This window comes from Zootoca vivipara, chromosome 13 (assembly GCF_963506605.1).
Source record: "Zootoca vivipara chromosome 13, rZooViv1.1, whole genome shotgun sequence".
In the NCBI taxonomy this organism is placed as follows: Eukaryota; Metazoa; Chordata; class Lepidosauria; order Squamata; family Lacertidae; genus Zootoca; species Zootoca vivipara.
In genome coordinates this window covers 37720719-37736900 of record NC_083288.1, presented here as the reverse complement: position 1 = coordinate 37736900, position 16182 = coordinate 37720719, and the positions used below count along the sequence as shown (strand labels likewise).

The following is a 16182-nucleotide window of genomic DNA, read 5'->3' as shown; positions in this document are numbered from 1 at the left end:
AAGCCAGACACAGTTTTGGTTTTGGGGTTTTTTGCGGGGAGACGGGTAGTTGCAGACGGGGGGTGGGGAGCAGAGAGAGGGATGCCTAGGGAACAGCTCATGTCATCCCTTGGCTGCCATTTCCCAAACTCGAGCCTGAGGACAGCGGGGGGCTCCCAGCCACCATGCCTGAATTCTGCACCAGCGCCAGCAACTCACAGGAAAAATAAACCGAGAGGGAACAGCAGCACCGGCACCAGATGTGGGGCAAGAAGCCCCACACCTCTGCTAACAAATACTCAGCTTTAGAAAGACCAGGAATTTTGGATTTCAAACTGGTCCAGCCTTGGGTGTGTGTGTGTGATGAGTTAGCTGCCTGCCTGGTATCATCATGTTTTATAACACCAGACCATTGGTCCAGCTGGCCAAGTATTGGCGGCAGCTTGCGCCACAGAATTTCAGGCAGGGAGTCTCTCCCAGCCCTACATGAAAATGCTAGAGGTTGCATGTATGTGGTCAAGTATGCCCCACCTTTCCTCTAAGGGTAGTGGTACAAGGCTCTCCACTCTCCCCTTTATCCTCACAACAACTCTGCGAGGTGGGTTAAGCCAAGGGATGTCGACCGGCCCAAGGTCACCTGGCGAGCTTCATGGGGATGTGTGGGGATTTGAACCCGGGTCTCTCAGGTTCTAATCCAAAGCACTCCAATTGCTACACTACACCTACGCAGAGGTGACTCGCTGAAATTAATGAACCTAAGTTAGCCATGTGTATTAACTTCAGCAGGTCTGCTCTGAGTGGGACTAGCATGGAATTTGGTGACTAATTCCACCCCAGTGATTGATCCTGAGACCTTTTTCATGCAACCACTGAGCACGTTCCTGAATTCGTGGCCCTCTCACTCTCACCCTTACAGGATATTTAATATACAAGGTGTTACACAATAGCCCTGTGCAGGGCCAGATATAGGTTTGATGGTGCCCTAAGCTACTGAAGGTGATGGGGCCCTTTATATGTCCAGCTGTCCCTTGTCAGCAACAAATTGCCGCTGTTTTTTGTGTGTTGAATCTATGCTACGTGATCATTTATGCACCTAATAGGTATCTTAAGCCATTTGCACATAACAAAATATGCATTTTATCAAAGTAACTTTGACGCCTGCTTCTTGGGAGAAAAGCAATGACAAACCCAGACAGCATCTTAAAAAGCAGAGACATCACCTTGCCGACAAAGGTCCGTATAGTAAAAGCTATGGTTTTCCCAGTAGTGATGTATGGAAGTGAGAGCTGGACCATAAAGAAGGCTGATCGCCGAAGAATTGATGCTTTTGAATTATGGTGCTGGAGGAGACTCTTGAGAGTCCCATGGACTGAAAGAAGATCAAACCTATTCATTCTGAAGGAAATCAGCCCTGAGTACTCACTGGAAGGACAGATCCTGAAGCTGAGGCTCCAATACTTTGGCCACCTCATGAGAAGAGAAGACTCCCCGGAAAAGACCCTGATGTTGGGAAAGATTGAGGGCACAAGGAGAAGGGGACGACAGAGGACGAGATGGTTGGACAGTGCTCTCGAAGCTACGAAGATGAGTTTGACCAAACTGCGGGAGGCAGTGGAAGACAGGAGTGCCTGGCGTGCTATGGTCCATGGGGTCACGAAGAGTCGGACACGACTAAACGACTAAACAACAACAACAACTTTTGAACTGAACTACAGTTAAGAAGAAGTATATTAATAGTGAAATACAATTAAGAAGAAGTATATTGGGGGTGGGGCAGGAGAGTGGGGCCCTAATTTATAGCTAGTTTAGCTTATATTTAAATCCGGCACTGGCCCTGTGCAGATCTGGGTGACAAAGTGAGGACTTGACCAAGGCCTGTTTTGCAAATACAGGCATGGTTTTGAACTCGGAACTCTCAAATCTACAGCTGATCAGAGTCCACACTGTACCAGCTTGGCATTCAGACTGGCAGTGGACGAATTTAAATTTATATATGCCGATGAGGTATTTCCATCAACACATACAAATATTAAACTGCATGCCCCGTCCCTCCAGAAGAGGCAAACCCTTGAGAAACCCTTACGGCAGCATGAATCAGACGCCTTGGCCAGACCCAGGCCAGCGAACCGGTCTTGGATTAAATGTGCTCTGACTGGCCTCACCCGCTGTGAAAAGGCCTCGGCCTCTCTCGCCAGCCTGTGAACATGAGAGGGATCTTTGTTCATGGGCAGAGTTTGTTTTGCCACCTGTGTGTGACAAGCGCTTTGAGGTGAGGCAAGGGGAGTCTGGAAGGCGGCTTTGATTTCACGTTGGTGGGGGCAGAAGGGGAAGCAGTATTTGCTGACAGGCCGAGGTGGGATGGAGGGGAAGGCAGATGCTGGCACCCAGATGTGTATTCAGAGGAATGGTGTGAGTGTTTGTGAGGGGCTGGGGAGGGAGGCAGACAAATTGCTGAAGCCGCACTCCTGTTAAACCTCTTGTGGGGGTAGCTGGGGAGGGGTTTACTTCCTTGCAAGACAAACTGTGAGATCTCCTTGTCAGAGCAATATTATATCACATTAAAGAGTCATGGCTTTCTCCAAAGAATCAGTTTGTTAAGGGCACTGAGATTTCCTAAGAGACCCCCCCTATTCCCCTCATAGAGCTATTAATTAGCTCCATGAGGTTTAACAGTTCATCCCTCTTCCCAGGGAATTCTGGGAACTGTAGCTCTGTGAAGGGAGCAGGGGTTTCCTAACAATTCTCACATAGCCCCCAGCATATCTCCGATGAAAATAGGGACGTCCCATTCCATAATTACGGTATAATTTCACTGTTTATACCCCACACATCTTACTGGTTTGCCCCAGCCACTCTGGGCAGCTTCCAACATATATAACATATATAAACATATATAAAAACATAATAAAACATTAAACATTTTTAAAAACTTCTTTATACAGGATTTCCTTCGGACAGCACAATTCTCAACTACAGTTCCCTGCACTCCTTGGGGGAACCATGGCTGCATCTGACCTTGAAGAGTTTGCCAGTATATCATTTTTAACTTAGCAAATATGTGGTCTTTTTCTATGCTAGGGGACATAGGAAACTTTGAAAATAAACTTTTTAAGGAACCTTTTGGAACTCACTTGATTGGGCACGTTTTAAGATTTTACAGCCTATATTCCCATGCTTTTCTTTGCTACCTGTTTTGTGATGTTAAATCTCTGCTGGGGTTCTCTCACCAAAGTGTAGTTGCCCCAAACTTGAAACTTGGCATCCAGGAATTCCGTGTGATATATATTTCTTTCTCCTTGCACCAACAATGGAAGAGTGGGGGAAATGTCTGCTACCCACTTTCTTCATGCCATGCATAATTTTTAATAAACTTTTACCTTGTCACTTTTTGCTGACCTTTTCTCTAAACTAAAAAGCCCCAAGCGCTGCAACCTTTGCTCACATCCCCTCTACCTTATCCTCCCGTTTTCATTTTTGCAAGCCTCAGGCCTGCATTTTGCCATTATTATGAGTACTGTAATTGCTTTATAATTGCTTGTATTATCGTGGTGACTCCAGCTCAGAGGGTTAAGATGAAGGGGAGGGAAAGCGGTCGCATTCTTTTGTGCCCGGAAACTCAAATCGCCCCACCACGGATGGCATCTCCACGGTGCCTCAAGTGCTCAGAGACCATTGAAGCCTGTGGCATCTGTAATTGGTGAAGACAGCAATAACAGCCACATCCCAGTAGCAAGTATTTGCTAATTGGGAGCCTGCTTGCTGATGGACTCAGAGTTGGATCTGACAAAGGAAGTGGGCAGAACAAACAGGACGAGGAGAAAAGGGAGGCAAAAAATATATGTGATGAGTGTGACAGAAAAGAATTGGATATAGATTTAATTGGATATAGATTTATTTATATTTCTCAGAACAGAGGCTGTGCGAGCAGGAGGATTTTAAGTGGAAGGAAAGCCTAAAAGATAGTTCAGATGAGTAGATAATTTTATGATGATGAGTTATTAGATTTATATACTGCCCTTCATCCAACAATCACAGGGCGGTTTACAGGATAAGTAATTTAAGGTTGTTCATAACTTGAATGCTTTAAAAGGTAGCGCACCCGGCTCTGTACAGATTAGGGTTGCCAACATTTCCCCCTAGTCTTCGGCCTGTGTCCTTAAGAGCAGCCCAGCATGAAGAAATTACCAGACCACACTTTTCCATATCCGGGGCATGATCTGGAGGCGCACGAGGCGGCGACACGAGTGATGCTAAGCAGGTCTGGGTCTGGTCAGTGCCAGGGGAACTGACCAGCGGTGAGCCCCTAGGCATGCCTTTGGAAATCGTAGAAAAAGGCAGCAACACACACACATGTAACAAAGAAAGACATGGGGAAGTTTTGGTAAAATGGTTGTTGGGATTGAGAAGGAGTGAGACTGGGACAGGACAGAGGCAAAGCTGCAGGTAGTGAGTTAATTAAGTCAGCACTCATGGCCCACTGACATCAAGTAGGATTATTGTTTCATTTGGTTGGGTTCCCCCCCCCTTTTATTTATTTATTTCGTTCTTCTTGTAAACCTCTGTAATAAACAAAACCTGCCCTTATTCCTTTGTAGAGTCCTTTGTAGGTTCTCCATCGGCAGGAGAAAATAACAGAGGCCAACCAGAGAATATTGAGAAGCAAAGCAGCTAGTAAGCTTGATCTTTATTGAACTGTTGCAACAGGGTGCTCCCTTTCACGCAGGAGAAAAGAGGAGGACCCAGAACAGTGATGGGCAACCTTTTGAGCTTGGTGTGTCAAAATTCACCAAAAAACTGAGCATAACTCAGGTGGTGTGTCACTTCGAGAGAAAAAACCCCATAATTTTGCGATATTTATAGTTTAAATAACAAAAATGTATAATTGTAATATATAACTGTATTTAATAAACCAAAAACTAATTATTTAACCAAACCAAACCAAAAAAAACTTATTTATCACAAAGTGCCCAGAGTTGTCGAGCTTTTTAGGGGAAGCTGCTAACCAAAGTTTTGGAGGTTTTTTGGGGGGTTGCAAAAGTTGCTTTGCTTTTGGGGGGGTTGCCCCAAAGCTGCTGCACTTTTTTGGGGGGGAGAGAACAGAAATAAATGACGAATAATACCTTCGCTGGAACTAACATGCAGCACTGACATAGTCTGCCAAAGCGCAAAAAAACCAGCACAAAACGGGTTAAAGAATGAACGCTGTTACACCCAATCATCGTCTGCCAAAGCACCAGAAAAAACAGTTAAAAGTTCTTTAGATAGCCACCCTGGCTTCTTTAGGCACCTTCCATGTTTCCGTCTCATTGGTATTGCCTGAAGTTGTGCTTTTAATATCTCTCTTTTAACAAACTCCCAACCATCATGAACTCCCTTCCCTTTTAGTATTTCTGTCCATGGGATCTCACCCAGCGCTTCCCTAAGTTTTCTGAAGTCGGCTTTCTTAAAGTCTAGGATTTGAGTCTTAGTATGCTTGGTTGCTCCTTTCCGCTGAACAATAAACTCCAGAAGAGCATGATCACTCCCACCTAATGATCCTGCCACTTCTACCCCACTAACCAGGTCATCACTATTGGTTAGGACCAGATCTAAAATGGCTGATCCTCTTGTTGCTTCTCCCACTTTCTGGACAATGAAATTGTCTGCAAGGCCAGTGAGGAATCTGTTCAACCTTATGCTCTTGGCTGAGTTTGACATCCAACAAATATCAGGATAGTTGAAATCCCCCATTACTACTATCTCACCTCCTTTTGAATGCCTGGTCATCTGTTCCAGGAAGGCATCATCTGTGTCCTCAGTTTGGCTTGGGGGTCTATAGTAAACTCCCACAATGAGGTCACTGTTATTTTTCTCTCCCTTAATTTTGACCCAGATACTCTCAACTTGGCTTTGAAGTTTTAAATCCTGGATCTCTTCACAGGTATACACATCCCTGACATATAACGCTACTCCTCCTCCTCTCCTGTTTGGTCTATTTCTCTGAAATAGATTGTATCCCTCTATTTCTACATTCCAATCATGAGACTCATCCCACCAGGTTTCAGTAATGCCTATTATGTCATATTTAGTTTGTTGTACCAAGAGCTCAAGTTCATCTTGTTTATTTCCCATGCTCTGTGCATTAGTATACAGACATTGAAGACCATTTATCATTCCCCCATGTCTCTTATTTAAGGATATTTTCTTCTCACCACTAGGTCTGCGTACTTTTTGCTCCATTTGGTCCTTGACACTTGGATGATCATCTTCAGAACTTGATAGACTCCTACCTTCAGGACCACTGTCTCCCTCCCCCACATAAGTCAGTTTAAAGCCCTCCTGATGAGGTTTTTGAGTTTCATGGCAAAAACATTCCTCCCAACTTTTGTGAGGTGCAGCCCATCACTTGCCAGAAGTCCATCTTCAAGAAACTGCAGACCGTGATCTAAGAATCCAAACCGTTCCTGTTTGCACCATTTGCGAAGCCAGTTGTTCACTTCCCCTATTTTTCCCTCTCTCCCTGGGCCATGTCGTTCAACTGGGAGGACAGATGAGATGACAATTTGTGCATTTAATTGCTTCAACTTCCTGCCCAGAGCCTCATACACAGCCTCAGAAGTGATTCGGGGTCTTCAAGGTTGCAGACATCACTCAGCCTTGAATCTGGAAGGACGTGTATATGCTGAGATGACGGTTTCCAACCTTCCCATTTCCTCTGACAGATTTCTTAACTACGTTCCTCAGCAGCGTTCATGATCTCCCTTGAGTTGTGATGCCCTCAACAACACAATGCTATGCATGTCAGTTGAGAGGTAAATCCCATTGCTTTCGATGGGGATTCCTCCTTAGGCAAGTGTGTATAGGGCTGCAGTCTTACTGTACAATTCTACAATGTATGTTAAAGGCATTGCAAATATAAGCAGAGTGGTACCTTGGTTCTCAAATGCCTTTGTACTCAAACGCCTTGGTTCCTAAATGCCGAAAACCTGGAAGTAAGTGTTGCGGTTTTCGAATATTTTTCGGAAGCCGAGCGTCCTATGCGGCTGTCGGCTATTGTTTCCGGGGGGCCTGCACCAATCAGAAGCTGCACCTTGGTTTTAGATCATTTTGGAAGTCAAATGGACTTCTAGAACAGGTTAAGTTTGGTGCTTTTGTTTTTGCTATTTATTTTGTGTTTTTGTTTTTGAGGCTTTTTCAGCTACGGTAATTTGTTTTTACTATCCTCAGTGCAGGTAAGAAAAAAATATTTTTTTGTTTTTATCATCTAAAGTACTGTTTTATTTATTTTATAGCACAGTGCATTGATTATTGCTTTCTTTTTATGGATCTACAGTCTCGTTAGATAGTAAAACTCATGTTAAATTGCTGTTTTAAGGGTTGCTTTTTAAAGTCTGGAACGGATGAATCCATTTTGCATTACTTTCTATGGGAAAGTGGCCTTGGTTTTGGAACGCCTTGGTTTTGGAACGGACTTCTGGAACGGATTAAGTTTGAGAACCAAAGTACCACTGTATCTGAGTAAACCTTGTTCCCTGCAGTCTCGCCTGAGCTAGCACCCCCACCCCACCCTCAACCAAATATGTCTTTCTTTACTAACAACCAATAAATTCCTTACAGGAATTAATTTCAACCTGGTTCCTGTTTACTGTAGTGGCTATGATTTTCCTTAAGGTGAGGGTGTGGGGGGGGGAGGTAGAGAGGGAGAGGGAAAGGGGTGGAGTTCTTAAGCATCTTCATCAGTCCACTCTGTGCTGGGTACCAATCTCAAAGCAGCAGTCCTCGGACAAGAGGGAGAAGAAATAGATGCAGTTGGGAACAAAAGGAGTTTGTTGGGAGCAGTCTTGGGGTGGTGGTGGTGGATGGAAGGGTAGATAAGCAGGCATTCGGGGAGTCAGAGAGAAGATTGCCAAGCGCTGATGCATTTATTTGGAACTCAGCTTCTCACATCTCTTCATCTAAGAACAGGTATGTGGAATTAGGAACACATCTGGAAGGCACTTCGTTTAAACTGGGGCAACCGCTTCTTATTCTGTTAATATGCTGTCAAAAACTGTGAAGACTCAATCTGCCAAGAAACTGGGGGGGAGGGTTGATGGGGGAGGAGGGAAAGAAGGTGCCCATTCCACCCCAAGCCAAAAAAATAAATAAAACAACTACCCAGGACTTGAATTCAGGACTGAAATCCCTTGAGGACTATTTTGTATCATTCCTTCTGTTTCCAATATTCAGGATGTGAGCATGAATTCTTATGCAGCCTAAATGGCATTTTGCACCAGAGAGAGGTACCCACAGACTTGGGGGGACCCATCCTTTAAAGACAGCGATTGTTTTTAATTAAAAAGGTCTGTTGGGGTGAACCCACCAAAATTGCCCAGTGAAGACTGTGTGTGTTCAAAGGCAAGGAATGCCGGCCGGCTGTTAGGTGAGGGTCAGAGGGAAACGGAACGAAGTGGCTGGCATCCTGAATGCTGCTGCACTCCATCGCCACTTTTTGTTGCAGGTCCCATTTGTGTTTTGCTAATCTAGAAATGAACAGTCGCTTTTAAACCCTCAGCCAAAATAGGTTCCTAGTCCTTTCCTGGTTCCTTAAGGTGCAGATACAGAGGACCTGGGGTCTGAACAGCTCTGTACCCAGAATAAATTCTGTACCATCTGAAATCACACGTCCAACGGTACATTTGCAGACTAATTGCAAGTAAGGAAGCAACGCTATGCACAAGAAGCTGGTGTAAATCAAGCCAGTGTCAGTGTAGCCAGGGTAGAGCCAAACCCTGTTCAGCAGCATTTCTGTTTTGCTGTTCAGGTGTGAGAGATGGGAGAGATGAATAGACCTTTAAGGCTTTTCTTATAGCTTCGTTAACTATGAACCCCGAAATTTGGGATCCAACATGTTGCATTTTTTTAGCGTTAACTATGAATCCCAGTTTGATGTATCTGCTTGGGGGGGTTCTGCAAAACACATGTCACGGCTTTGCAAAGCTTTGGGACAGGTTTGGAGGGGATCCCAAATTTTGGGGTTCGTAGTTCGTGAAGCTCTTCTATCTTAGCGATTGCGAGGAGATGGGGAGAGAAAGGAGTGACATTTTAGGAGATCCTGTCTTGACTTGATGCTTCCAGAAGAGGTCTCTCTTGTTTCTATTTCAAATTTCATTAGGGATAAGGAAGGACAACAGTGGAGACAGCAATGGATGGGCTTAGCAAGAGGCGTTGCAACTCAGCTTACTTGAACAAAAACATGCCATGACTAGGCTCTTCTGATGGGGGCTCTCTTCCCCCCACCTCTCACAGGGGCAGGCTACCATAGCAAAAGCAGGACTTTGCAGGAGGCGCTTCATATCAACTCCTAACAAAACTGAGAATGCCACACGGCAGCCACGTCTCCCAGCCTCCTGTGGCGCCTCCACGTCCCCTGACTTCATACGAGCGCGGGAGGGATCTGTGCACCTTTGTGTCAACAGCAGCATCCCATGTCATGCGCACCTTGCAGAGACCCTGCAGGAGCCGGCCCGGCAAGAGGAAAGTGAACCACCGGAGGTTCCTACAGAACCAGATTTGCAGGTAGGACGTCCGAAGGACATAAGACGAGCCCTACTGGATCAGGCCAGTGGCCCATACTGTTCTCACCATGCGTGGACAACCAGAGGCCTGTGGGGAAGCGCATGAGCCGCACTGCACTTTCCCCTCCCATGGTTTCCAGCCACAGATATTCAGAAGCATTGCTGCTTCTGAACTAAAACAGCTACCATCCCTGTTCTCCTCTCCCCATGATTCTGGCTCTAGAGTTTATTTGGGAGAAGAGGAGAGGAGTCTCAGGCAAGATGCCCTGAGTGGTCCATCTCCTCCTTGCTGATGTTCCTTCTGCCCATTGACTTGCCCTCCTCCTCAGGGCTCAATACATATAACCACCCAGAGGGCAAGTGAAGGATTCTGCTCTGTCTTCTTACTCGATCGCTTCCCACATGCTCAGAGAGGGCAGGGGAACAGGCAGTGATAGCACAGCAAAGGGGGAGGGAGGGAGAGGAACAGAGCCTGGAGGCTTGGGGAAAGGAAGGGCAACAGCGAGGGGGGCCTTGGCAAATGCCTGGCGTTGCCTTCCTCTCTCTGACAATGGCTCTGCTCTCCCCCCCAAAAAAATGCCAAACCGGTGCCTATAAGCAGATACAGAGGGATGCTGTGGGAAAATGTGAGATCTTTTTGGGTGATAAGCACCGGATTGCTCAGTTGGTTAAAGCATGGTGCTGATAACGCCAAGGTTGCAGGCTTGATCCCCGTGAGGGACAGCTACATATTCCTGCATTGCAAAAGGTTGGGTTAAATCAGGAGTGGCCAACTCCCAGGAGACTGCGATCTACTCACAGAGTTAAAAACTGGCAGTGATCTACCCCATTTTGGGGGGTTCGGGTCAGCGATGTTGTTGAGTTTTTTTGTTTTTTTTAGGAAGGAAAGCCCCTTCCAACTCCATGATTCTAGTAGTAGTAGTAGTAGTAGTAGTAATAATAATAATAATAATATAATGCACCCCTGAGATGGAGGCATGCTTACAAACTGTGTTATAAGGCATGGTAAGAAACTCTGATGTATCCAGTGCTTTTTTATGGGGGTACGCCGGGGTACGCATACCCCTAAACATTTTGTGAATCTAAGTTTGCCCTCATTGAGGGGCAGTATTTCAATATGAGTAGGAAAATGTGAGAGTACCCCTAAACATTTTTTAAAGAAAAAAACTGCGCTGGGTGTCTTCCATAGTGCACTGCTTCAGGTAAACCCATGGCAGCCTGCAAGGAAACTCACAGCCTTTTCTTTTCTTTCCCCAGGAGTTTCTCAGACATTGAGGCTGCTACTCGCCGCTTGGCCTCCTCCATCCTTTCCCAGGAGGCTCAGACACTCCCTGCAGCATCGCAGCAAACGAGTCCTCCCAAGCCCAACAACCCAGCCCCAGCCCGGGCACCTCCTGGCTCCTTTTTGGGCACAGCGGAAGCCTTTGTGGCTCCCGACCCAAGCCCCTGCTGGGCGCTCTCCCTTGACGCCCTGATGTCAGGACCAGAGGAACTTTTTGAGCCCATCATTGAGGAGATGGAACCGGCAAGCAACACCTTATCTCTATGTGGTCCCAATCCCTTAGGGCCGTGCCTGCTGGAATGTAATAATGTGCCGTCCAGCTTGCCGTCCCACAGAGAAGGTTCTGCAGCCTGTGGAGCTTGCCTAGTAGCTTCAGACAAGTGCTTTCCGGGGGCATCTGAATGCCCCATCCCTGCCTCCAATCCAGGGGCTCTGGTGGTTTCTGACTATGACAACTGCATGCCCTTCTGGGAGCTGGAAGCATGGTGACTTGACCTCCAGTTTTAACATCCACCTTAATGTCCTGTTTGGTCCAAGATGGAAGGCTCATACACACGTTTGTGTTCATTTATCCTCATCTGTGCTTTTTTTTTTTTTTTTTGCCTAATGGACACCTGTTTGCAAGCTACTTCCCCCATTGCCATGTATCCTTGTACATCATATTCATTCATATTTGCATTTTTGTACTCACCTTTCCTAAAGAAGTACTGTACTTCAACATCTCTGTGCTGTGCTGTCCATTTAATGCTACATAGAGTGGGTTTGGAAACTGGAAAAGTCTAGAGGAAACTTTTTTTTCCCTTTCTCTCTGCTCAGCCATCTCTTTCCCGTTTGAATCCTCTCTTTTCCTTCCTCTCAGGTAATCTACTTTAGGCTACTCAATAGTGCTGAAAGAGGAACAAAACAACTTAATTAAATCATTTGTTGGCTTTCTATATTCATCTCCAAGTATTTTCTTCTTATGCTCAAGGTATGTAAATGTAAACTATGCTTGGCTGTTTAACTGATTCAACAGAAGAGCAGAAAGTTAATTATTGCTCTGCCTAAAATTGCTAATAATGTCCCTCTCTGAATTTTGTGTACCCTGATTCAATGATGTGACTATTAAATGTTTGTTTCTTACTGCCACCTAGTGGACTGTTCAATTATTATCCATATCTTGCGCATCATGTATTCCCCACATTTAATCCCTTTAAGTGAGGACCAGGGCCATGTGGCATGTCATCCTGCCACGAGAGACACAGCCCCATCATGGCATCTGCTGCTAGGGCCTCCAATTGATGTTGGACTACAACTCCCATCATCCCTGAGTGTTGACTGTGCTGGCTGTGGCTAATGGGAATTGTAGTCCAACATCATCTGGTGAGCCACAGGTTCCCCATTCCTGTATTTCAAGTAACACCCCAGGCTCTAATCTTTAGTGGCTTCTAGAGCAAGCTAGTGGCTTTGCAAGGAAGGTTGTGTGTGTGTGGTGTGGTTTTGATATAGATAGATTTAAAAAGAGATAGTTTTGGCGAGATTTCTGTGTCCCTGTATAGCACAGATGCTAAAGTTGCAATGCATTCATGTATATTTACAACAACTCTGCAAAGGTACATGAGGTTGAGAGGGAGAAATTCCTTCACTGCCACCATTTCAAAAGAGTAGAACCCAGGAATTTCATATTCTTCACATTCTGGCTGTGATATCACACCCTGGTTTCAGCTATACCAGCTGCTGCTATTTTTATTATACAAGTGGGCAATTTTAAAATCTGGGAGAATGGAAACAAAACTAAGCTGAAATCCCATTTCCCGAAAGCACGTAAGTTTTATCCCATAAATAAATTATCTTGTGGCTTAAGCTGTAACTCTCCAAGATCCCTTGATGTGAGTTATGTACATTTGTTGCATGCACAAGTTAAACAAGATGTGATCCTGTGTGTTTTGTAATGCTTTATTTTGCTTTTTTATTGTTACTATGGCGTTTTTGTTAAGCATTCCTTCAGAGGCGGCAAAGGACTGCATTTATTAAAACAAACAAACAAACATCCATTTTATTTGCAATGGAATGCAAATGCATTAATTCCACTCAAGTTAGAAAATTATATGAGGACCATGAAAGGGAATTAAAACATTACCACAAGTCACAAAACATGTAAATGTCACTAGGCTGCATGGCATCCATAAACAGAGACAACATGGATTCTTCAAATATGTATCTGGGTCAGAAATCAGGCTGTCTCATTGCAACCACATTATATACAAATGAAACTTTGCAGAATGGAGTGAAAAGAAGGCATAATATACTTTCCAGACGGAGAGCCAGTCCGTAGGCACTTAAAAGCCTCCAGCACCCATTAGTGTGGCAGGGAGAATGCTAGCGCCATAAAATGCCACGGGTGGTTTCATAACTATATGTTAGGATCAATATATATTGTCAGGCCATGAAAAGGAGTGAGAGAAATAAATAAATATTGTTTCTACGCCTAAAACTGAGGGCTTTTCTGTGCGAGGCAACTTCTCTCTGGGCCCAAAGTGAATGAACGAATGTGTTACTTGCCACAACTCGAAGCGCTTTTGCGCTCAAACGGCCACCCCGGAGTCGCCGGGTCCCCCACCAGCGGGGCGCAGACCCCCCCGAGATTGGCCCGGCGCGTTTCTCCGGCCCCCGATCGCCACGAGAAGTTTTTAATTTAGCCGAAAAAGGCCAAGATTTCCAGGCGCCAGGCGCGCCGAGCGAGACTCGGCCGCGCTTCTGCCTGCTTTTCCCTGGCGCGCCGCCTCCCCGGGACCCGAGGCGGCCGGGCTCGGAGAGAGAGGCTCCCCCGGGTCCGTTTCGCCCGGGGCCCGGCGCGCTGCGAGGCGGGGACGCAGCGATTTGGGCCGTTTTGTGGCACTCAAGAAACACAAAGTTGCAACGGGGACAGGAGCCATTTCTGTCTGCGGAGGAGAGCGCGGGGTCTGCGAGCGCACCAATCAGCGCGCAGCTCCGCCCCTATAAATAGCAGGCAGCTCCGGGGCTGCACTTCAGACTTTACTTTTCGGTTCCGAGAGGTTCTAGCCAGCAGCCCGCCGCTTCCTTCTCCTTCAGCACCAGCACAAGCGGAGAGCGGAGACGATCATGTCGGAGACTGTTCCCGAAGCACCGGTGGCCGCGGCGCCCGCCGCCAAGGCGCCTGCCAAGAAAGCCAAGAAGCCCGCGGGAGCCGCCAAGCCGCGCAAGGCGTCTGGCCCCAGCGTGACGGAGCTGCTGACCAAGGCGGTGGCCGCGTCCAAGGAGCGCAACGGGGTGTCCCTGGCGGCGCTCAAGAAGGCGCTGGCGGCCGCCGGCTACGACGTGGACAAGAACAACAGCCGCATCAAGCTGGGCCTCAAGAGCCTCGTGAGCAAAGGCACCTTGGTGCAGACCAAAGGCACGGGCGCCTCGGGCTCCTTCAAGCTCAACAAGAAACAGCTGCACGAGACCACCAAGGACAAGGCTGCGACCGGGGCCAAGAAGAAGAAGCCGGCAGCGGCCGCCGTCCGCAGCAAGAAGGTGGCGCCCAAGAAGCCCGCTTCCGGCTCGGCCAAGAAGCCCAAGAAGCCGGCCGCCAAGAAGAGCCCCAAGAAGGCGGCGGGCGCCAAGAAGCCGGCAGCGGGCGCCAAGAAAGCGGCGGCCAAGAGCCCCAAGAAGGCCAAGGCCGCCAAGCCCAAGAAGGCGGCGGCCAAGAGCCCCGCCAAGGCAAAGGCCGTCAAGGCCAAGGCCAAAGCGAAGCCAAAGACGCCCAAGGCCAGAGTGGCCAAGCCCAAGAAGGCTGCGCCCAAGAAGAAGTGAAGAGGCGCCGCGCCCGCCCTGCCTGCCTGCCTGCCTCAGCCCTCGCCATCCCAAAGGCTCTTTTAAGAGCCACCCACTTTCTCACCCGGAAAGAGCTGACGTTACGCTGCTCCAGCGTCACCGGAGATTTTCCCTACTTGGCCGTTTGGAAAGTCAGATCAGATAATAATAATAATAATAATAATAACCCCTCCCGCCCACCCGCCCGCTTTTTAATCCTTGCCTGCAATCCTTGCCTGCTCGCACTTGTACTCTAGTTTGCGCCTGCACTTCGGAGCAGCTACGCACATACCGTAGTTGAGTGGTTCGGGTTCGCCTCCTTAGCAGTATGGTTTGGGGTACTTGGTTTTACAGGGCTGTGCCAGACATCATAAGCGTCACGAAAGGTTTCCCGTACTTGGGGGTTTGGAAAGTCACACCTCGCTCGCACACCTGCTTTTAATACTGTAATGAAAAATAAAGGGACGCTGCAATCCCTGCGCGCACTTACACAGTATAGTCCACCCTAGCAGCTCGCCGCACGTTAAGCCAACTAGCTTCAGGAGTGCCAGCTTTGCCCCTCGACCGTGGGTGCTTGGGGCCCTAGCACCGAAATTGGTGGTTGCCCATTCAGGGAGTTGCCACCTATGTCTGGCACCCTAACAAAGGGCGCCGACATGGGTTCCGGGACTGGCCTTTGGACAGTCTGCCCTCACCCCGACCGCTGTTTAATAGGAACGCAGTCACTGACACTACCATAGTCAGCGCTAGCACTTCTGACAACTATGCTCAGCTTCGTGCCTGTGGCTTTGGGTAAGGTAAAGGTAAAGGGACCCCTGACCATTAGGTCCAGTCGTGACCGACTCTGGGGTTGCGCGCTCATCTCGCATTATTGGCCGGGGGAGCCGGCGTATAGCTTCCAGGTCATGTGGCCAGCATGACAAAGCCACTTCTGGCAAACCAGAGCAGCACATGGAAACGCCGTTTACCTTCCTGCTGGAGCGGTTCCTATTTATCTACAGTACTTGCATTTTGACGTGCTTTCGAACTGCTAGGTTGGCAGGAGCTGGGACCAAGCAACGGGAGCTCACCCCGTCACAGGGATTCGAACCGCCGGCCTTCTGATCAGCAAGCCCTAGGCTCAGTGGTTTAACCACAGCGCCACCTGGGTCCGTGGCTTTGGGTACTTGAGTTTAAAAGGCAGTGGATTGTTTGATCGGTTACAGGTAGGTAGCCGTGTTGGTCTGAGTCGAAACAAAATAAAAATTTTGGTATGAGCTTTCGTGTGTTTGATATCTGATGAAGTGTGCATGCACACGAAAGCTCATACCAAAATATAAACTTAGTTGGTCTTTAAGGTGCTACTGAAGGAATTTTTTTATTTTGTTTGATCGGTATTACTGCAGTGCGATCAACTAATCATGCATTTAAAAAAAGCATTGGAATTATCGGTTCTTAACACGCGGAGGATCCCCGTTTTGTTCCCACCAAATGCCCATCTAAGCCAGCATCATCCTTTAAGAGTGGCCAGACCCGAGTGCAACAAAGATTCGTGTACGAGTTCCAGGGGTGTAGACACACAATTTCTCACTCAGTGTTTTCCACTCCTTT

The 16182-nt window shown here is 47.4% G+C and overlaps 2 protein-coding genes across 2 annotated transcripts; both read left to right on the top strand.

The window, feature by feature from the left end:
* Positions 1 to 9316: 9316 nt before the first annotated feature.
* On the top strand, positions 9317 to 11286 carry C13H19orf85 (chromosome 13 C19orf85 homolog). Its single transcript, XM_035136762.1, has 2 exons — positions 9317 to 9516; positions 10773 to 11286. Exons 1-2 carry the CDS (start codon positions 9317 to 9319, stop codon positions 11284 to 11286), a joined length of 714 nt encoding a protein of 237 aa, XP_034992653.1.
* Positions 11287 to 13788: 2502 nt separating this feature from the next.
* LOC118094422 (histone H1-like) lies at positions 13789 to 14670 on the top strand. Its single transcript, XM_035134809.2, has one exon. It carries the CDS (start codon positions 13900 to 13902, stop codon positions 14590 to 14592), a length of 693 nt encoding a protein of 230 aa, XP_034990700.1. The 5' UTR covers positions 13789 to 13899; the 3' UTR covers positions 14593 to 14670.
* Positions 14671 to 16182: the final 1512 nt, after the last annotated feature.

Excerpts from the sequence above, each read along its gene's own strand:
- C13H19orf85 (XM_035136762.1), top strand. The coding sequence starts at position 9,317 with ATGCCACACGGCAGCCACGTCTCCCAGCCTCCTGTGGCGCCTCCACGT. Across the intron at positions 9,517-10,772 it reads CTACAGAACCAGATTTGCAG|GAGTTTCTCAGACATTGAGG; the intron begins GTAGGACGTCCG and ends TTCTTTCCCCAG.
- LOC118094422 (XM_035134809.2), top strand. The coding sequence starts at position 13,900 with ATGTCGGAGACTGTTCCCGAAGCACCGGTGGCCGCGGCGCCCGCCGCC.